General features: G+C 37.8%; 1 protein-coding gene across 2 annotated transcripts in view; it reads left to right on the forward strand.

The window, feature by feature from the left end:
* The window catches only part of LOC131068113 (protein CNGC15b), a 90,464-nt gene extending 71,173 nt beyond the window's left edge, over positions 1 to 19,291 (forward strand). For both annotated transcript variants that reach the window (XM_058003294.2, XM_058003296.2), the window contains 2 exons: positions 17,595 to 17,831; positions 18,204 to 19,291. In XM_058003294.2, coding sequence (XP_057859277.2) covers positions 17,595 to 17,831; positions 18,204 to 18,908 — 942 coding nt within the window. In that variant the 3' untranslated portion in view covers positions 18,909 to 19,291. The remainder of the gene's footprint in view (positions 1 to 17,594; positions 17,832 to 18,203) is intronic.
* Positions 19,292 to 22,579: the final 3,288 nt, after the last annotated feature.

Below are 22,579 nucleotides of genomic sequence, written 5' to 3' on the forward strand. Positions count from 1 at the left end.
ATCAATTGGGCCAAGATAATCAATGATAACCTAGATTAATGAGGAACTTGGAACATTCCCTATCATTATATATGAGTTCATACATAGTCTGCATGCTGGCAAAAAGTTATAGGTATAGACGATTGACATGTAAGGGACCAATTGGGAATGGAGAGAGACAATTCAAAGTGTATGAATGCTACCCTCAATTGCATCTTGACAATGCCACTCATTTCAGAAGGGTAAATGATGCCTTCTCAATGTACATTGTCTGAATTCTACGAGGCACTCATAAGAGGTTATCACAAGAAGCTAAGGAGCTGGTGAAGAGGTGTGGTTCATGCTTTATTCAATCTCCCAAATTCACCTACATTAGGGATTCTCCTCCTCCCCCTACAGGCTTCCAAGGTTCCCAACCAACAAGATGATATTGCTAGAGGTCACAAGACAATTTTCCATGTATGACAAGATTTAGAAGAACAAGCGCAAGGACATGATAGCTTTTCCAATCACCCTTGGAAATTCAATTGAGACATGTCATTCACATCAAGAAGTTGAAGGATCCAAAGAAGAATTGTAGTTTTACTCCCTTGTGACCTATGCATCAAGAACAAACTTTGATCCCTATCACAAGATTAGAAGTGGAAGGAAATATAGACACAAGGTACATCTTGAATATTATTGGGCAAATGCTATGGATGAATTTAAAATTAGGTAGAGAATGTGTTCGAATTTGCCAGTTGTTCCTTGTCCTGGATCAAGTTGAAGATGATGGGAATTGTGTTCAATGCCACTTTGAAGAAGAAAGGGGTAAACCTCTTCCTGCCCCTAATGGGTTCGAAGTGGAGATAGCAGACTCAAATTTATTGATGAGACCAGTCATGCCATATACATAGAGATGGATGGATCAAGAAGTTAATAGGTTGAAAGAAATATCCCTCTAACCTATGACTTGATGGGAGACTTGGAATCACAATCTTTTGAGGATGAAACATATGAAGAATGACATGAAATTAGTACTAAGGAAGAAAGAAGTAGACAAGAAGTTCACAAGAAAAGGAAAGACATGGTTGAGACATCACAAGCTAAGAAGATAAAGAGAAAGGAAATTTCTAGTGAAGAACCACAATAGAAAAGGCAAAAATCAGGAATGACTCAATCATCAGCCAACACTTTTTCAGTACAAGGAATTGCCTCTTCAGTGGATAGAAATGTAACATAATTTGCAGAGAATGAATCACAAAAGGGAGTTAGAATTTCTCCAAGTGTTCTAGAAGACACAAACTATGTCACAAAAAAATGGTGATCACTAATATAGCCTGTGAAGACATAGTTGGCTAGAAATAAGGTAAGCTGCAAGAGGAATGGACAATTAAACCATAACATGAAGGTAACCAGGACATTGATCCTATGTTGCTAATTGTGAGCATTGGGAGGAAGCTAACCGTCATTGAAATGGAAATAATGGGGAGGAAACCAACAAATACCATTGGCAATGGAGGCTTGGGAGTCAATCTATTGCAAGGGGAAACTTGGAAATGCCTTGGAAAGCCAACACTTTGGCAGCCAACATTCCACATGGTGTGTGTTGACCAACATGGCATTAAGCCGTTGGGAACACTCATGGCACAAAAAGTAATGATTGGGACAATACTTTTTCTTGGACTTCATAGTTATCCCATTGTAGAAGAAGGCGTACTATGCACTCCTCAAGAGGGAGTGGTTGATAACTACCAAGGTGAACCATAATTGGAAGCGGAACACACTCTCAATCAAGACGGAAGAGAGGAAGTACGTCATCGACCTGAGGAATCAGGTGGTTAGGAACTAGCATCCTTCGGATCAGAGTCTGAAGATGGGGAGTCAAGAATGGATGAAGGAAAAGCATGTAACTTAACAATGAAGGGGTTCTCGAGCTAGAAGATTGTTTTGAAGATGAGACAAACTCTTTGAATGGACTATTCCACTGGCAAATGGAAGACTACAAAGTTTTCCACCCCAAATGCAACATGTTGCAGATTGGGTAGATTGAGGAAGGTGACCAAGGTGTCGAGGGTGTTACATTCCCCCCCGAAGTATAAAGAGTACAAGGAGGGAGTGGCATGAGTGGATGATATTCTCTTCCATCACTTTGAATGAGACAAGATAATAAGATATGAGGAGTTGAGTGTAAAGAAGATATATCTTGGCAATGAAGATAACCCAAAGGTCATCTTGGTTGGTGATGGTTGGGACCCCGTACTAAAGGCAGTTGTATTCAAGATATTCATGGAAAATAAGGACACTTTCACTTGGACATACAATGACCTAAAGGGGATACCACCAGAACTCTTCATAAACGAAATCCCCCTCGTATCGGGTGCACAACCATACAAAAGAGACCCTACAAGATGAACAAGAATCATGCTACCAAGGTACACGAGGAAATTGATTAAATGCTAGAGGCGGGTATGATTTTCAAGGTAGAAACGAGTGAGTAGGTCTTGCGGATTGTAATATCCCTCAAGGAGGCAAACCAGATCAAGATATGTGTGAAATTTTGGTGCTTAAATGTAGTAACAATCAAAGATCCATTCTCGATTCCATTAACCAATACCATACTAGATAAGGTTGCGGGCTATGACATATATTCCTTTATGGACAAATTCTCTAGTTACAACCAAATAAGTATCATCGAGGAGGACAAATTGAAGACTACATTTGTAGTAGAAGAGGGGGTCTACACATACAACGGAATACCATTCGTCTTATGCAACACCCAGCTACTTTCCAGTGCATTATCTTACACATTTTTGATAAGATGTTAGTCGGAAACTTCAAAGCATTCTTGGATGACTGCTTGATATAAAGTGGATAATTTATTCACTTGACTGCGCTTAAAGAATGTGTGGAGAGGTGTCGAAGGGCAATGTTAGTGCTGAACCTGAAAAAGTATAGATTTATGGTTCCCCAAGGCAAGCTACTTGGCCATAGTTTGCAAGGCAGGATTGACGACCGAAATGGACAAGGCAGGGATCATCATACAGATGGAGGCACCAAAGAACGTAATAGGGGTGAAATCCTTCCTCAAGCATGTTGGCTACTACCAGAGATTTCTAATGAACTTTGCTCCAATTTTTTACCCCCTGGATATATTGACAAGGGAAAACCATTCACGTGTGGGGATGAGCAAGATAAAGCCTTCAGATAACTTAAGGTGAGACTGGTTAGTGCACCTATCTTAGTGTACTTGGACAGGAACAAGGAGTTCCATGTGCATGTGGATGCCTCCAACTATGCAATTGGGGCTACATTGGCACAAGTGGGTTTACAAGGACTGGATCACCTAGTATTCTTTGTCATTACCTGCTTGTGATGCCATTCACTTTCTATGTAGACAATTGAGTCCTCGTGTACCTGGTAAACAAGCCAATCATACAAGGATGGGTGAGTAGGTAGCTTCTCTTATTGCAAGAGCATGTTCACCATTATTGTCTGACTAGGAAAGAACCATGTCATCGCTAACCAATTGTCATGAATCAAGTTGGAGAGCCACTTGACAGGGTGAACGAGGACTTCCCAAATGCCCATTTGTTTCAAATTGTTGCGTTTTCGCCATGGTATGGAAGCATTGGGGAGTACATATCCACTTCTACTTTCCCAAGGGAGATGCCACCGAGCAAAAGGAGAAAACTGGCTTTCAAGAGAAAAACCTTCCAACTCATAAATGGGTTGTTATACAAGATGGGTCCTGACCAACTGCTACGGAGATGTGTCATGCAGGAGATACCTGGAGTGTCGAAAGAAGAACATGATGGTTCGGTTGGTGGCCATATGGGACCAGATGCCACGGTGTGCAAAGTCTTACTGGCAAGGCTATGGTGGCTAACAGTGCACATAGATGCTCATGAATGGTTAAACGGATGCGATACCTGCCAACAAGCCAACAAACCATTGAAGAGAGACTACATGCCATTGTTCCCCTCATAGCGATAGGAACTCTCTGAGAGGTGGGGCTTGGATTTCATCAGGTTGTGAAGGTTAGCCAAATGCATAGGTCCCAATACATCGTGGTAGCCACTGAATACCTCACGAAGTGGGTAGAGGCCAGAGCACTATGAGAAACACTACCATCAATACAAAAATGTTTATATATGAGAAGATAGTGACAAGGTACACCATTCTGATGTAATTCACAAATGATAGAGGGGTGCACTTCATCAATATGTCATCTAACTAATGATAACAGAGTTCAAGATTTTCCATAATTTGTGTAGTCCACTCTACTTGAGAGCCAATGGCCAAGCAAAATCAAAGCAAAGTGTTGGTCTTGGTCATATACAAGTCATGTGGCATGGAGGATGAGGATTGGGAAGAAAGACTCTGACCGTACCGTACAACTTATAAAATGACAAAACATTCATTACAAAGTGCTCAAATGACAGTTCTAGAAGCAAAAAATAAGCTTGATGCTGCAAAACAATTTAGGAAACAAGAGAATGAGGAAAGGGCTAAAGAAATCAAATAGGTAATTGAAGATCTTGATAACCTTCAAGATGATTTTGATTTAGAACATTTACCAAAGAAATCAGAAGTACCATGTATAGGTTTGGATCAACAATAAGATTGGTTTGAGCAAGACGCTAGAATTTTTTTTAGCTTGTTGATAACCCACTTTTTGAGATGGATGCAAAGTCATCTTTTGATATTTCATGTTTTTATTATGGATACTAAGACACTTCCTGATTCTTGTAACATAGGTGATGACAATAACAGGATATGGAATCTATTTGTGGTTCTTAGTCATGGGGTGGTGTCTTATGTTTTAGTTAAGGGACCGCCAAATATTGTTAATTTCATGTAGATGAAAAGGGATTCCTCCCATGAACAGTTTCTTGATTCACATGAAACTTCAAATGAAGACTAGAGACCTAATCCTAGTGATGTGCAAAATCACGAGATCAACCATGATAAGATTCTTGCTGGTAATCTTCTTTTAAGATCACTTGATAAAGAAGAAAGAATTGATGAGGTTGAAGTTGTCCCATGGGATGTTATGATACATAAAAACATCCCCTTTGGATGACTTTTGGTGTTAAGTCAAGGTATGCAATGTTTTGAAACTAGCTAAGGAAAATTTTATAATGGATCTTGTTCTATATTGCATCAACTTTGTATGGTGTTTAAACTTACAAGTTTCAGCTCACCAATAAGTATGAAACATCATCAATGTTGCAAGACGAGGAATTGTATCGAGTATTTTACTATCTTTGAAGAAGTTCTCATGATTACCAAAAAAAGGAAGCATAAGCATGGTGTTAATTGGTGAGCAAGGGAGAACTCCAAAGTTCTTGGAGAGCACAAGATTATTCAAGAAATGGTGTTGTTTATGGTAGTGAGTTCACATAATCTTGTTGAGTCTCATGGTGCTTTCAAAATGCAATTTCGACCTTTCAGAAACTCAAAACTTCTTGGAAAAGCATGCTATTTTTTGATATTGCCAAGTTGCTTCAGTTCATCATCCTAATTTCTTAGTGACATATTGCTATGATTAGAATTTCATATGTCACATTTTGATGCTTTTTGCAACTTGGATGATTTATTTATTTAATTAATTAATTATAACTTGTCTTAAGGAGGAAATATTAAGAAGGCAACTAAGGTATAATTATTTATGAAAAAGTGCTTTAAGTTTTGCCTACAGGGAATGTTCGACAAAAGGGGTTCTTTAAGAGCTCATTTTTGAGGTTTTCCATGTTATCAAATTTGTTTCTATTGCAAAGAGAATCGGTGTTCTTCTTCCATTTTCTTGAGAACAAAAATACTCACAAAATATTGGTTTTGGGGATGAAAATCCCCTAGTTCGTTAGAGTGATTTCACCTAGCAATCAATAGTGAGCTACGAAGTGAAATTTTTCTAGTACATAGTTTGATTTCATATTTTAGGATTGTTGATATTGTTTATGTTTTGAAGTGTTGCTCAACGATTTTGGAGAATTGTTGTCGGTCGTACCATTTTGGGAGTTTCATGCCTTTGCATTTTACTTCATTTCTCCTACTATTTAGTTTTTTTTAATGATCTTTCTGCAAGTCGTACAATCTTAGAAGGGTAGATTGGAGTTACATGTAGATTGTACTATATGTTGAGCTATGACTGTGATGAAGGTGTGTGGTTTCTTTGGTTGATGCGTTGCCTTTTTGGAATTTTTCAGGTTGTTTGGTGGCACCTAGCTTCTTGGAGTATAGTCCTGTCCATTTTGAATTGGACTTGTGGTATCGGCATGGACATTAAGGGGCCACACGATATTGGCAGGCCATACATGAAATAAACATTTAAGTATACTTTAAGTTATATTTCATGTATAAAGTTTCGGGATGTTTGAGATGGGTTTGGGATGTTGAGGAGTTACAATGCAAATTCTAGTTTTGGAGGATCCTACAATTTTTCAAACAGTCAAATTTCAATTATCAACAATTTTTTGTGTGCTCTTAGTGTTTGTGTTCAATTTTTTTATGATAGTTAGATAGCAGCAATAGAGTGCCATCAGACCTATATTATGCTTTGTTTCATCTTTCAGAGGTATACTTCATGTTGGACTTTTGTATACTTGTTTATCTATGCAATTTGGTTCACTTTTAGGTTGTTGAAGTAGCCATTATTTATGATTTGTTGGATATTGTTGAGAAGTTTGTTGAGTGATGTGTTGTCATTGATGTCAACATATTCCTCTGTGTGTTCCAGTGTTGCAGTCAGATTGAGTTGGTTTGGCCAGTGTGTTGGACATGAGCTGTTGTGGATTAAAGGGTTTTGAGATAAGTATCTTTAGTTGAATCAACTAAAGTTTCAGTTGTCCGCATGAAGATTTGATCAAGCTATGAGATCCGGTATTGCGGTTGGTTTTTTAGTTGCTCGGTGATGATAGTATTTAGTATTTTGATCTGCAGAGATCTGTGATTGCAATATCTTTATCTGTGGATGTGTGGAATGTATTTGGGACATTAATGTGTGTCCTTAGCTCGAGTGGTTTAGGATTTGGAGGTCTACAAGTGAATCTTTCTATTTGACAGTCAGTTTTGTGAGTGTTCTTGAGCTTCGATAGAGAGATGATGATGATTCTAGTGATTTGAGTTGATGCGGTTGTTGCGGTGTGATTCATGTTACTTGTGGATGCTCCTAGATCATGTGCTATACGTGTTGGTGGTCCACATTGATCGGTGAGCACTTTATGGATTATTTTCTTGATCTGGTGGTGTTCTTCATGTTCTTGGCTGACATGATGATTGTAGTGTGTTGCGGATGTTCGAGGTGTAATTCTTTGATGTGCTTCATGTTCATGGTGGTTGTTTAGGTCCATGCCATGTCTTAGCTGACATTGTTTTGGTCTGCATGTAATATTGTAGTGTGTATGATTGTATCTTTGTAATTTGTGATGTGTTGAGCTGACCTTGAAAGATAGGTTGATGATATGTATAAATAAGCATTGTAATCATGTGAGAGAGGTATTTCTGTGCAAATAATGTAATAATCATTTGGTAGCAGAGCAATAGTGTGAAGAAGAAGAGTGGGAGATGTTATGTGCTTAACCGAAACTATAACTAGGCATGAGGAGATGCTATTTTATCAGTTCATGATCTTCTGGATGTAATCTGAATGTTTTTGTAAGACAATGCGTCTTCTTGTAAGGCAGTGAGCCTTCCTCAGAGTTGTAGCCCTTCTTGTTTTGTGATTTGAGCAGTGAGTTCTAGGCAGTGTGCCTGAATGCATGTGCATTCCCCATTGTAATATTTCACTTACTCCTAATAGGGTATTATCTCATTGTGGGTAGGTTCCCACCATGGTTTTTCCCTTAACCGGGTTTTCCATGTCAAAAATCTTGGTGTTAAGTGTGTCATTGATGTGGTGTTGATTTGTGCTTTCACTGTTAAATATCAGATTTGAATTTGTGGTTAAGTTGAGTTAAGATTTTGAGAAAATTGATTCACCACCCCCCTCAGTTTTCTGCATTGTTGCCAACATGATCAACATTTTATATCAGCATATACAATAGTTAACCATTTCTATATGATGTTTGTTATGCACTAGATTTTGTAATACCCTGGAGGGTATTATTGCCAATGGTTTCTTCCTTGCATTTTAATGTATTGCTCATCCCATTGAATAAGTGGAAGTGTTGTATTTGCCCCCCCCCCCCCCACTAAATAAATGGAAGCATAATATTTTCTATTGGGGTTGATCCCTCAACCCCACAACTCCCAAAGATCATTTGCAATCAAACACCTATCACAAAGTGAGAAAATAAAATAGCTATGGAGGCCAAAAGATAATTGATCCAAAAACATGAATCATATTGATTATGCAACAATTGAATGAATAATAATGTTACAATGAATCATTATAAAGGAAATCTAAAACTAAATAAAGCAAAACCTAAGAATAGGAAAGGCACTCCTAAGTTTAGCTTAAGTGTAATAGAGTATAGAAAACCTAATTTCTCTAACACACCCCCTTAAGTACAACTTAGGGAGTAGCTAAAAAAATCTAAATGCAAAGGATGGGTCCTTGCAACGAAAGGCCTGATGAGGGAGGTACCCATGTACAAAAGGGAAAATCTCTCATGATCAAAGAAAAGGAGAAAAACCCAATGGGGAAAAAATCCTCTCCAAAAAAGAGAAAAATGAATGAAGGACTAAGAAGCCTCCAAAACAATGTCCAAAAAGAATAGGAACATGAAGAATATCAATGAAGCGTGAAGAAGCTACAAACAACTCTCGAATGCTAACTGCTATAGTGTTGAATGAAGAACATCCTCTAAAACCAAGTTGATGATCACGATCAAGAAGACAAGAATCAGCACGAGTGCTCCCAATGACACTTCAACAAAAATGAACAAATGGCAAACAAAGGCACACATCTAGTAGTTGAAGATATAGATGGCACATGAATTTGCACAAGTAAACCCAATGACACTATTCAACCATGCAAGAGTAAATTGCTAGTCAAAAAATATAGGTGCCAATAGTTTGAAGAACACTGATTAGTTAAGAATAGGTTACCTCCACAAAACTGGAATGCAAGAGTGTCTATATGGTAATGTTCCATATAGACATCTCATCGAAATACAACCATTGCATTTAGCTAGTACATAGGAACAAATATTATATGCGTAGATCACTCCAAAGAGAAACCAAGGAAGCATTAGAACCAACGGTAGAAACCCCCCCATAATGTTGACAAGGAAGAGGCACAATAGGTCTATTGAAACTGTGTTTCACATGCTCTATATGGTAATGCTCCATCTCACCGAAATGCAACCATTGCATTTAGCTAGTACATAGGAACAAATGTTGTATGCGTAGCTCACTCCAAAGCGAAACCAAGGAAGCATTAGCCCCAACGGTAGAAACCCCCCCATAATGTTGACAAGGAAGAGGCACAATAGGTCTATTGAAACTGTGTCACCAAGTAGCGTATGAAGGAGAACAAACATCTGAATGTGCATTTGAAAGTACCTACAATTGAAAAAGGGTTTGCAACCAAAGGACATATGCATGGGACAAGAATTAGTAGGATTCTATGTCATCGTGGAGGGATGCTCACTGGACAAAGGTGTGATGGCAAAAAAATGGCACTACACATGTAATGTCCCCATTTTGCGAGCATCAGAGTTTGTAAGAATTAGCCTATCATTTGACCCTCGTAGGCTAATAATTATTGATAGAGGGCCTCGTGTGGCAGTTACTTGGTGATTTGAGACATTACTCTTCAACTGGATTCAGGTTTTGGCCTTTGCACAGGTTTTTTGACTCAGATTGGCACACTTACTATTTATAGTAAGTTACTATTTTGGGAGAGTCAGGGTTCCTATTAATAGAAAGACACCTGAGGAGAGCTTATTGGCAGTGTCAACCTTGATTGGGCCTTTGCAACTATTTCTAGACTCAGTTCCACATACTTACTATTTATAGTAAGTCACTATTCAGGGTTTCTATTTTTAGACAGGCATCCAATCACATGGAGAATAGGGAGAGTCGACTCCTGGCTCAGACGGCTTAGCAATCAGACAAGTACATCAAGAGATATTAAAGTTTAAGTGACTTAAGTGATTTATTTAATATTTTAATATTATTATAAAGTTCTAAAGTAACTTTATAATAATAAAGTCACTTTAATATAATAAAGTGCATTAAGTGAATAATTTAATGTGGGAATAAATCTTTTATCCCACATTGGCTAGGAAGGTGTTTGAGCTCTCTTAAGGAAAGAATAAAAGGAAAGGCAAGAGTTCATTCTCGGCATCCAGTTGATGAATAGTATTTTGATTGATTTTTATTGTGGAGCCTAGGGCTTTCGCAATTTTCTTCTTTGATCATAGGAAACGAAAACTTCCTATTGATAGCAATTTTGAAGGTGTGAAATAACACCTGAATTATTGCAGTTGTGGGAAAGAATACTTCAGTTCTTTTATTTGTGCAAATTGGTGAAGTTTTCTACAAGGGTTTGAAGTTTATTGTTGAAGAACATTTATAGTTGGTTGTGAATCATCCTTCTTTGGCACATGGAGTTATATCATTCTTGTTGGGAGAGATTATCAACAAATTATTCAAGGTTTTAAGAGCAGATTGCAAGTTTGTTCTTGCTGCTACAGTGCGCATGAACAGTGCGCGTGAATAGTGCCGTGAAAAGTACGCGTGAACAGTGTCGTGAACAGTGCGCATGAACAGTGCCGTGAATAGTGCACTACAGTGCCGTGAACAGTGCACATGAACAGTGCGCTACAGTAGTTGGAGTTCTATAGAAGGGGATTTAGAGAGGTTGAACAGCTATATATATGTGACAAGGGATTTGCATATGAGGAGAATCAAACCAATATATCAAGGCAGCCATTGAAATACCAGGTTTTCTATCTATGGTCATTGTATTAGAAAATCATTACTTCATTGCATCATTTTCTATTAAGATTATATCATGAAATATTTGGAGGTTGCATATGTTTAGTGGAGATATAATTTGCATATTCCACATTCAACATTGATCAGCCATTTAGCTTTCATGCCAATTGTTTGCTTAAATGCCTAATGGCTGTAGGTGTACTTTGGGATGCATGACAAGTGTTTGTCTTAATGTCAACTAGCTGTACTAGTTAATTTCAGTCATTACATATGTGTGGAAAGGTCTAAAACAGCTAGTATATCATTTCTATAACAACTTTGCATTGTTAGAAGCTTTCCATAACTTCATTTGCAGCCTACAAACCCAAAGAAGACAAATAAAGAATTCACTACAGCGGCTTCAAACGTTGTATGCCAAATGTTTGACAATATTCCTTGGTGTTCATATAAGCAAAACAGGGTCAGATTAGCCAAGGGATATTACACAACCCCCCCATGGCATTTTATAATATAGTGCATGTACAAAATAAGGCATAATAGAATATGGAAAATCCCCAAAAAGATATACAAGAGTGACACTTTATCTCAATGCATCTAAAAACATAGAAGTGCATGCAAAAGATGCTCAAAATGCCCAAATAGGACAAAATGCTAGAAATACAAGTGGAAAAACCCTATTGAAGTCATCCAATGCAAAAAGAAGGTTTCCAAGAGCCAAAATGACCAATTAATCATCCAAATGTGAAAACACAAAAAAATGAATAAACAGCACCTGGAGCAAAATCTGGAAAAAGTGTATGGATAGTTGTGAAGAGATTCTTGAGACCTTCCCAACACTGCAAGAATTGCAAAAAATGGAGGAAATGGAAAAAATATACTAGCTTGGGAGTGAAAATAGCAAATTTGACTTTGACGGATAATAAATTTAATGAAAAAAAAAAAGGATAAAATTATCTACACTATTAAAAAGTGCTTAGAAATAGATTTTCGACGATATATGACTTGCAAAAAGGTGACACCATATGCCCAAGTTATGGTCGAAAGAAAAGAAGACCCCCTCAAAGCAAGATGAAGAGGTTTAGGGGCCAAAGATATATCAGATGCAAAATGACCACCTCATCGGAAGAAAGCCAAAATTGGATGAAAAATGTCCTTGTGGTCAAGAAAAAGTCATAGGTTGTGGAAAAGTGCCAAATCGCCAAGTCGCCCACATGCAAAACAAATACTATAAAATCGGCCAACTACACATGCAAAATCAACATCTCCAATAAAAAGTCGTGAAGTTGGAAATGACCAAAAATAGCCATCAAGGAAAATAATGGGCACAAGTGTCGGGGCTACTGAGTGGTTGGAGGAGTCGTTGTTGAGTACTAAAGACTGCACACACTCGTTGATAACAAAGACACTCCTAGTCTGCAAAATCTAAGATGCATGCATGTCAATTAGGAAATTCAAAGAGGTTGAACAAACAAGAAATTGCCGAAGACAAAAGAATCCCACCACAAAATTGTCGTCCAAAAATCTTGCTTCAATTCATAGCATCTAAATACAAATGGTCGTTGAGAGGTAGAGATGTTGCCAAAAATGCCATCGTGCATGTGAAAAGTTGGCGTGCATCTGGAAAGAGCTTGTTGGGTCTAGAAACAAAGGCTGTTGGAAATAGCATACCGCCAAACAAGAAATCATCCACCAAATTGGAGAACGAAAGTGCTGTAAGAAATTTGATTCACTCCTCCAAAAGAATTTTGACACCACTAAGAAAAGAAAATTGGCCTCTTCCTATAATGGCTGCAGCAAACCCAAACAAATAATGCTCGAAAAAAGGCACAACGATGACACCAAACTTAGGTCTCCTCAATGCATGTAGTTCATCTGTACAAGTAGCCACCAGAAGAGGGATGAAGTATAGCAAATAACAACAACCCAATAAGAAGCGCATAAACCAAATCGCAGGTAAATGAAATTGGTACACAAGTTGATGAAAAAAAACAAGCCACTAGTAAAACATTATCAAATGAGCAGGTCAACGACCAAGGGCAATATAGAGGTTAACCATGCAATGAAATCAAAAAGTCCCTGCATACAACAAAAAATAGGCCACCAAGGGTGTATAGAAAAATGACCTAAGGAGGACTGCCACCAAATCAACCCATTGAAAAAGATATCTTAGCATGAAGAAAGCTATTTTTTTTGGCCAAAGGTAGAGTCAACGCTGAACCAACCATGGATATCAAATCTGCCAAAAAAATCCAATGGAAACTACCAATCAACTTGCAAAGAGCATGCCATGCATGGTGGAACACCAAAAAAATAGCCATTGATGTGAACACAAGTTGCCCAAAAAAATTAATTGACCCCACAGAAAAGATGTGGATGTTGGGAGAAAAAGTCGACTTGCCATGTGGAAAAACTGTTGAAGCCAAAAAGAATTCGCTGCTGCATGAAAATACTCCAAGCCATCGAACAAGAAAAAATGGCATGCAACAAGCTGCCTTTGACAAGGAAGAGGCTGAGAACTGGTATTGTCACCAACGAATTGATGGGGTAGGCATGAGAACTGAGTAGAAAGAGTTGATCCCACAAAATTTAAACAATGCAAGACTAGAAAAAAATTGCAGGAAAATGAATGACCCCCCTAAAACAATAAACAACCACAGATCTGAAGAGAAGCATAGCAAAGAGGGAATAAAAGTACGCAATACAGGAAGCCTTTGAGATGAGTCAAAACATGCAAAGTAGATGTAGATCACGCCCAAAGTAGAAACTCCTCAAAAAATTGTAGATGTAGGGGGCATGACATTGTCTTGGATCTCATGCCCATACAATTTTTTTTCAAAATTTTCAACTTTTAGATTTTGATGTTTGTATAGCGGATCTTAAGGGTTTTTGACCCATCTGAATGCAAGTGAGAAATTCATTTGACTCCACGAGATTCTTTAAAAAAATCCAAATCCAAATCTATCAAAACATGAATAGGGAATTGCAGATCTAGAGCTTTGATACCATGTTTGAGTTGATCCCTCAACCCCATAGCTCCCAAAGATCACCTATAAATCAAACACTTGTCACAAAGTGAGAGAAAATAAAATAGCTACAGAGGCTAAAAGATGAGCGATTTGGAAACATGAATCATATTGATTATGGAATAATTGAATGATCAATAATGTTACAATGAATCCTTATAAAGGAAAGCTAAAGCTAAATAAAACAAAAGCTAAGAATAGGAAAAGCACTCCTAAGTTTAGCTTAAGTGTAATAGAGTTTAGAAAACCTAGTTTCACTAACATTTTCTCACTCCACTAAATAAGTGGAAGTGTTGTATTTGCTCACCCCACTGAATAAGTGGAATTGCTATGGCTGTTGTAATTTCACTCACCACAGAATAAGTGGAAGTGATTGTGTTGTATAATCGCATACTCTGTTGAACAAGCAAGAAGTGTAAGTACTCATTGTAATTGCACAATGTGTTGAATAAGCATTGAAGTTCTTTCTTTCATTTCTTGTATGCACACAGGCCCGAGCCCCAATCACCCTGAGCTATTCGAGTCGAAGGAAAGATTAATCGATTACTAGAAGGAATTAATCTATCACTAAAGGGAATAGTATGTTATTCCTATGTCACCCCATTCCCCTGTTCACAAAGTTTGGTTTTTCATACTTTCTTTTTCTCCAACGACACCTTAGAATAGTAGGGGCCCACCCACGATGAATTACTACTTCCACTAAAGAAATAAAGTTTGGAAGGCATTGGCACTAAGTTGCATTTTCTTTCAAGTTGCTGTATTCTAGATAGTTGGTGTGGTCCTATACAACGTATGCTCTCACCTTGCCATCTCGAGAATTGGGTGATCAAAAAGTGATAAGGACATTGCATTACTGTTTATTTCAGTTAAAATTTTCAAAAAAATATAGGGTGGTTATCATATAGAGGGTTTTCATCCTCAAGTTAATAGAACTAAAGTACCATGATCGACAAGGAATAGAAACTAGGTAATAAAATGTTTTCTCAATGTAGCTCCTCCTTGCTTGGCCTCTCTTAGATTTTTTATCCAAAAGTCATAACTCTTCAAATGCCTTTTGATTAATATTAAAAATAAAATTTAATTAAAATTTCATTTAACTCTTGTTGGATGTGGCAACTCCTTCAACTATGAACCCTTTTTTATTTGAATCCCTTAACTTTACTTCACTGTCGACTCCTCTAGTATTCGTCTTTCCTTCCTTTGAATGCTACGATTAATCTTATTCATTTAATTCTTCTTTAACTTCTGTGCCTATTTCTTCTTTGTCTTTTTAAGGATTCTCAATTCTTAATTTCACCTTGCATTTTCCCTATTAATATTTTTGAATATTTGATCTTCAAATTTAATTCGATGTAATCTGAAATGGAATTATGAAATTGATTTTGATGGTTTAATTTTAAGAGGGGACATTACAACCCTCAAGGCTATAATCTCCTACAAATATGGAGCACTGCATAACTTTTCCACCTGCAACTCAGCCTAGGATGAGTACTCATCAGCCCTCGAGACTCTATCCAATATCCAGTATCATATTTCTGTAACTCTCACCAATTGGGCCAACTTTTTGTGGGGAATCTTGCTTAGTTAATGTCCCAGTCTTGCCTTGGCCTGTATCTCACAAGTTTTTGTTCACACTGCATCCTGCCATGATCTCTATAACCCACTACAGCACTACTGCAACTACATATGGGGAAATAAATCCCAACTGAATATTACAGGTAGACGATAAAGGTGTGGAATAGAGTAGGAGAACAACAAATGAAATAGAGATGATGAGAAGATTGTAGACACTATTTCATCCCTGCAGACAATATGCCTTAAACATGATGATTGTTGATATCAACTACCATGCATTGTACTGCCACTCTCCAAATTGATGGAAATTTCTTCAATCGGTGAATAAAGATTCGATATGAAATAAATGGTCTGATCTACACCCGAAGGCTCTTTTAACCTTAGCCTTATTCACATGTGCTTGCTCAATGTTCTTGTTTAGAATGCGGCCTCCAAACCAAACCATTTTTGTCTAATTTGAAGCTTATTTTCCAAATAGTGAGCAGCTCTATTGAAATCTCTTTAGCAATTTTGAAATGGGATAGAAATGAATTTAGGCTGAAGATCCTTGGCTTCCTTACTAAGGATCTCAAACATCCAATTGGATGTCGATCCGTCATTGCATTAGTTACAAGTAAATGCATATGCCCTTGAGAACTAGTCAGCTTTAAACTTTCAACAAGCCTGATTGCTTCTGCATCATTATTCCTTCCTCTTAAAAGATAGCTAGATGATGTGGCTAGGAAAATTCCATTCTGGTAGGCATTTTGCCTCAACAATTCTATCATTACATCTTTGACAAACTATCAAAGTTTAAATTGAAAAATCTGTGTGGCAGAGAGTCCCATTTAATACACATTTTCTTGCTCATTGTGTTATCTAGTGAGTAATTTCTCATGGAATGGAATGCATCTTGTCTTAGTGAAAATTTCTATATTTCTAAGTTATTTGCAGTGCTCTTTCCATGCGGGGATCATATTTTTTCTCTTCAGGCTTGTTTAAGTGTTGACAAACACGAGTAATGTGACTTTAAGTGCTTCTTAATTGTGCATGCTTTGGCATGTCTCAGTTTTGGATATACAGACTAGTTTGTCGACATTATTATTATGTTCACAGATATGATATTTTTTTTAACAATAAGCTTGTGGTCCCTTATATTTTTGGACATTTGGTCCGCCAGGTTAATTACCTGTTAATTACCTGTTAATTACCTGTTAATTATAGGTACCATGCCTCTCTGCCACAATACAGCATTCCTTAACTGAGAAATTAACTTTTCTACACCACCAATCACTAAACTATAAAACTCAACTCCTCTTAACATTTTACACACACATACATTATCATAAATGGCATATCAGCTACGTATTGAGCCTGGGTTATTGTCACAATAAGTGCCCTATATTGCAACTATACCACAGGCCAACAAGCATTTTTTTGCTGCTTTATCAAAAGCTCTTTATTTAGTATAAGCCTTTTAACCTCATCATTCTAGGTACACTTATATTGTACTTTTTATATGTTAGTTCTCACACATCCTCTTAAACATAATAGAATTTTAATGGTGTATTTTATTTTCTTCAATCGATGTACACTATCCTACACCATTTCTATTTGGTATATGCTTTATACCTCATCATTCTAGGTACAATTTGGTTGTACTTCTTATATGCGAGTTTTCACCCATCCTCCTACAAATGATAGAATGCATAAAGAGAGGGTACTTTCTTTGATTGATGTACAATATCCTACGTTCTGATGTGTATTTTCTCCATTTTTCGCTAAAAGTAATGCATATATTCTCTGATAACATTCTAAATATATAGCCGTGTGTGGGTTTTCTGGCATGACCTGCATAGAGTTTTTGATGTTTTGGGTTTCTCTGTAGGATCCGTTATTTTCATAAAAAACAATTGTACTAGAATTATAGATAATTTGCCATCCTTCCTATCCATTTCTAATCTTCTTTAAAAGGATTCAACACTTGCTTTTTATCTCATACTGTCAAAACTCTTTCTGCTTAGCTTCTCATGGTATTTTCCGGTACTATATTTGGATTTTCTTCAGCTGTAACATGTGATTGCAAAGTCAAACACATTTGCATTTTGAGATGACTTCAACTATGTTTCAATGCTTATGGAATAATGGATTAGTGTTTGTTTTTGGCAGACCTACCTGCAATCTATGACGGTAAGGTTAGAAGAATGGAGAATTAAGCGGACTGACACTGAAGAATGGATGGAACACCGACAGCTTCCTCCAGAGCTGCGGGAGTGTGTTCGGCGGTATGATCAATACAAATGGATGGCAACTAGGGGAGTTAACGAAGAATCCCTGCTTAACAATTTGCCCATGGACCTTCGCCGAGACATAAAACGTCACTTATGTTTGGATCTTGTGCGAAGAGTAAGAATAAATTTTCAAAATTTCGTGAATTTCCATGTTATTTTAAAGAGGATTGGGTAAAGCCTGAGGGGATTTCTATGAGAATAATATATTGGTGGCAGTATGCATAGATTTCTGGCCTCTGGTTCAACAATATCCATCATTAATCACATACCTTGCTAGTTCCATCAGCAATAACTGAAAATGAATGATACTTCAGACTGTTATTTTCTTGAAATATTAAATATCATCAAGCATATTCTTTGCATGTTCCATCAGCACTAGTTGAAAATGGATAACATTTCAGATTGAGTTTTGTTACTAATTGTTTAATTCTAAAGAACTCTATTTTTAGAACAACGCACAGGCTAAAATGCCATTTGGATCTTGTAGGTGCCTCTCTTTGACCAAATGGATGAAAGGATGCTGGATGCCATCTGTGAACGGTTGAAACCTGCTCTGAGCACGCAAGGTACCTTCCTGGTAAGAGAAGGAGATCCAGTAAATGAAATGTTGTTCATTATCCGTGGACATTTGGAAAGTTATACAACAAATGGAGGACGCACTGGTTTCTTCAATTCAACCATCATTGGCCCGGGAGACTTTTGTGGAGAAGAACTTTTGACCTGGGCTTTGGATCCAAAACCTGGTATGATTCTTGCATCCTCCACAAGGACTGTTAAGGCTTTGGTTGAGGTAGAAGCATTTGCTTTGAGAGCTGAAGATCTGAAGTTTGTGGCAAGTCAGTTCCGGTGTTTGCACAGTAGACAACTGCAACATACATTTCGATTTTATTCACATCAATGGAGGACATGGGCAGCATGCTTCATTCAAGCAGCTTGGAGGCGGTTTAAGAAACGGAAATTTGTGGAGGTTCACGTTAAAGAGAATAAAGACATGCCAGAAGCCAAGCCATCAACAAATGGTGCTTCTGTTTCTTCTCTTGGGGCTACCATGTATGTAGCACGCTTTGCTGGGAATACTAGGAAAGGAGCTGATAAACTTAGAAATCCAGTAAGTGGGGCTATGGGTGACAAAGGAGGTATTTTGAAAAAACCCACAGAGCCTGATTTCTCTATGGAGGAAGAAGAAATGTAAACTTTGTAACAAAACCAAATCGGTTTGTAGCAAAATACAAAGAAATATGTTGCAAACCACATCAAGGATAAAATTGATGAATTATTTTCTCAAAGTTTGCTTTAGCATTGCAAATAGAACTTGCAAGCATATCAATCTTTTGCATCACTAACAATTATGGAGAAAGTGTCATTTGTAAGTTAGAAAAAACAGAGTTCATGAGACTTATTGGCTGCAAAGTGTGGGGCCTCAGTGAACAATTTATTGCTTTCTTAGTTGTCTAGGATGCAGAATTGAGGAAATTGTTCATCTTTATTCATCCTTCTACTCAGATGACTCTTCTATTCTTCTCTATGTTCTGCCCCTTTTACTATAAATGGGAATTATTCTTTAGCATTCAGAAAGGAACGGCAACTGACCTCCTTTATCTGTCAAGTAACTGTTCATTTGTTGAATTTTTTTTTTCTTATTATCATTTTTTGTTTTGTAGAAGATTTGAATTCATGATTATCTAAGTGCCTACAACATGGACTTTGTCATTAAACCAAACTGTGTCCTTTGGCAGTCTTATTATCCTTCTAAGGATTCAATGATGAATTCATAGAAAAAAATATTTGCAAAACATATCACTGCATTTTTATGTTCTATTTATTTTTCTTAAAGTAAATATAATTCTTTGTGTTTTTATTAGTTGTTTTATTTTCTGAATGTCATCCTTTAAGATTTTTAGGTTTATGGGCTATGTGCTTGCTTCAATTTAATTATTGTGATAAAAATCATCTTGTTTGGAAGTATGAAATTGAGACTTGGTTGATTTTATATTAGGAGAGAGGTTCTGACAATGAAGTAGGGTTCTATAGTGGGTATAGGGGTTGATCAAAATTCGCATCTTGGTGGAGTACTTAAATAATCATATGATACTCAACTTATCCTCAAAAAGTATTCCTTCGATCTAAAAAACTATCATGTATGTGATACCGCATCAATGCACCAATAAAAAATGACTTAGTGCACAACTGTTGGTCTAACTTTTTTGGGGGGGGGGGACATTTTGGACACCTCAACAAAAAGCATGTTGATGTGGCATCATATTTGAGTATGTGGACCTAAAACCTTAATTATAAGTAGGGGGCTTGACAAGTTGTTGTACAAAATTGAGAGTGATTTGAAATACCCACAAACGATTTTGAGAGGCTAGAAATTAGGATGTTCCACTATCAATTCTTCTCCCCTAGCAATTACACTTTATGTGCAACAGACACACTAATCATACTTTCATTTAATGCAATGTCATAAACAACCACATAACATTATATAATCAACACATAACGAGAAGTTAATAGACTTTGTTGACATTACTATCCAACTGCCAACATAATGATCAAGCAGACCAATGAAGAACAATCTAAAGCACCATGTGTTTAATATCAATTCCTTTGGACCAGACTTTTTCCTTCCTCTCCTCTCCCTTTTCCCCCTCCTCTCATATCTTATTGACCTTGTTCACTTCATTTGTTAACTCCTCTTTCTTTCTCCTTTCTTTATGTCGTTTATACTCCTAAGCTTGTTTCGTCATCTTCATTTCTCTTGTGTTTTGGTCTTATTTCTCTCATCCTCTCTTTCCTTGCTCTTCCTCTTTTATTCCTTCTTATATTTATCATTACACACTTGGGTGAATTTATTGTTTTTGATTAAGGTAAAAGCAGGTTTTGAAGGGGCCCCGAAACCCTTTACAAGCAGAACTTAAACAACAAAAGCAAAGAGGAACAAAAGGGAACAGACCATCGATAAGTCAGCAGAAAACCAAAGAAAACCAGAAAAAGCCCCACAAAGCCAGCAAGCCAGCCAGACACCGAGAGAGAAGCTAGTTGATTTTTTCCAGGGCATTTGCCAGGGTGCTGCTAATTTCATGCAGCTCTTTGATGTTATCCCTGAGATTAGGGAGATCCTTTGCAGAAGTAGCCATAGCTTTCTTGACACTAGCCCTGGTCCTCTTCGCAGCGCCACCAACCGGAGTAGCTTGCGCCACCAACCCGAGTAGCTTCACCACTGCCAGTCTGGATAGTCTCTTCATCCAAGTCAAGTTCCACAACCGGATTAGGATAGCTGGTGTGATCAAAGACCTTAGCAATATCCTCCAAGTTTTTAGTAACAGCAGATAGGATACTCGGGATAATGCCCATCAGATTTTTCATCACCTCTCTCCCTTCTTCCAGCGATTTAACCTTATCCTCCATATTCTGCTTCCATTTTATCTAGTCTTTGTTGTCATCCTCCCTCTTCTCATCCGTGTTTTTCCCCTTTTTTTCTAGGTTCTTCAAGAGCTCATAGGTCCATCTGTCATAATCCATTCTCGCCTCAGTGAGTTTCTTGAGGTTATCCAAGAGTAACCCTTTATCCGCACTTTCCTTATCCTCACTAACCCTGTCCTTAGTAAGGTCCTTCTCAGAATCTTTGTTCCTTTCCTTCTTGGAATTCACATCAGTTTCCTCATTATCCTTGAAATCCACTTCCTCCATGGGATGGCTGTTGTCCTTACTAGGGCAATCACTGAGGATAGGGCTTTCATTACCAGGCTCATTATCACCGCTTTCTTCCTCATTACCCAGCTCCTCATCGTTCCAGCTATCTTCACCATTGGAGTCATCCGTCTCCATTTCGCTGCATTCCTTGTCAATTTCCTCTGTTTCCATCCCAGGGGCATTTTTTCTTTTTTTGCTAGAGGATGCCTTCTCTTTGCTGGAGTCTCCTCCCTCCATCTTTCTCTTACCCAGAGAGGCGGAAATCCTCTTGTTTTCCAGTGGGGTAAGGGTTTTACAATGCTCGTAGATGAGCAGCAAAAGCCCACAGTGGAGAATCGGACTAGAAGGATTTTTGTTGTTTTTATTGAGGGACCTAGAAAGGGACCTAAAAAGGTAGTAGGGTAGAGATACCTTTTTTATGTGTCTGAAATGGTTTATGAGAACGAAGTGGTAGGTGTGGGCCCTAGAGAAACGACCCTCAATCGTGATGTATTCCATAATTGCATTCAAAACCCAGCCCCATAGTTTCTTGATATTAGCAGCTTCGCAGTAGCCCCCAGTGGCTTTACCGATTCTAGCCCTCTCTTTCTCTTTCCACGGGAACAGATTGACCGCATTGTTGGAGACTTTGAGGTTTCGAAAGAAATTAAGCCCAGTGTGGGGCATACCAGTCACTGTAGCAATGAGGCCAGCATCTAGCTTGAACTTAATTCCATAGATTTTAAAGGAGCCATTAGACCAATTTTCAGAAATCTTGGAAACGGCGAGGTTTACCCTACCTTTATCATATTCCACAAGCTTCTCCATGAAGCTTGTGAGAGAACCCTTCTCTAGTTTCGCCCACACTTTCGGCATCGCTTTCCAAGTCGATGTATTGTCTGGTTCCTCCCTCCTTAGGTCTCCTCCCATCTTTGGATTCAGACTATCTACTCTGTTTCTCTGCAAACTAAGCCCTTCTTTCCCAAAGTTGCTTAAGATTTTGAACCGGGTAACCCACAAAGTGTGCGGCGAATTATTAAAGATTGTTCAGGATCTGCCACTTTGCCATGTAATGATGACCTTTCCATCAAGGCATAAATTAATCATATTCCCTATCATGATTATACTGTCATTCTCTCCCCATATGACGGTCCTTTCTAAGGAGCTCTTTAATGTTTAAATTGAGATCTT

Source organism: Cryptomeria japonica, chromosome 11, assembly GCF_030272615.1.
Source record: "Cryptomeria japonica chromosome 11, Sugi_1.0, whole genome shotgun sequence".
NCBI lineage: Eukaryota > Viridiplantae > Streptophyta > Pinopsida > Cupressales > Cupressaceae > Cryptomeria > Cryptomeria japonica.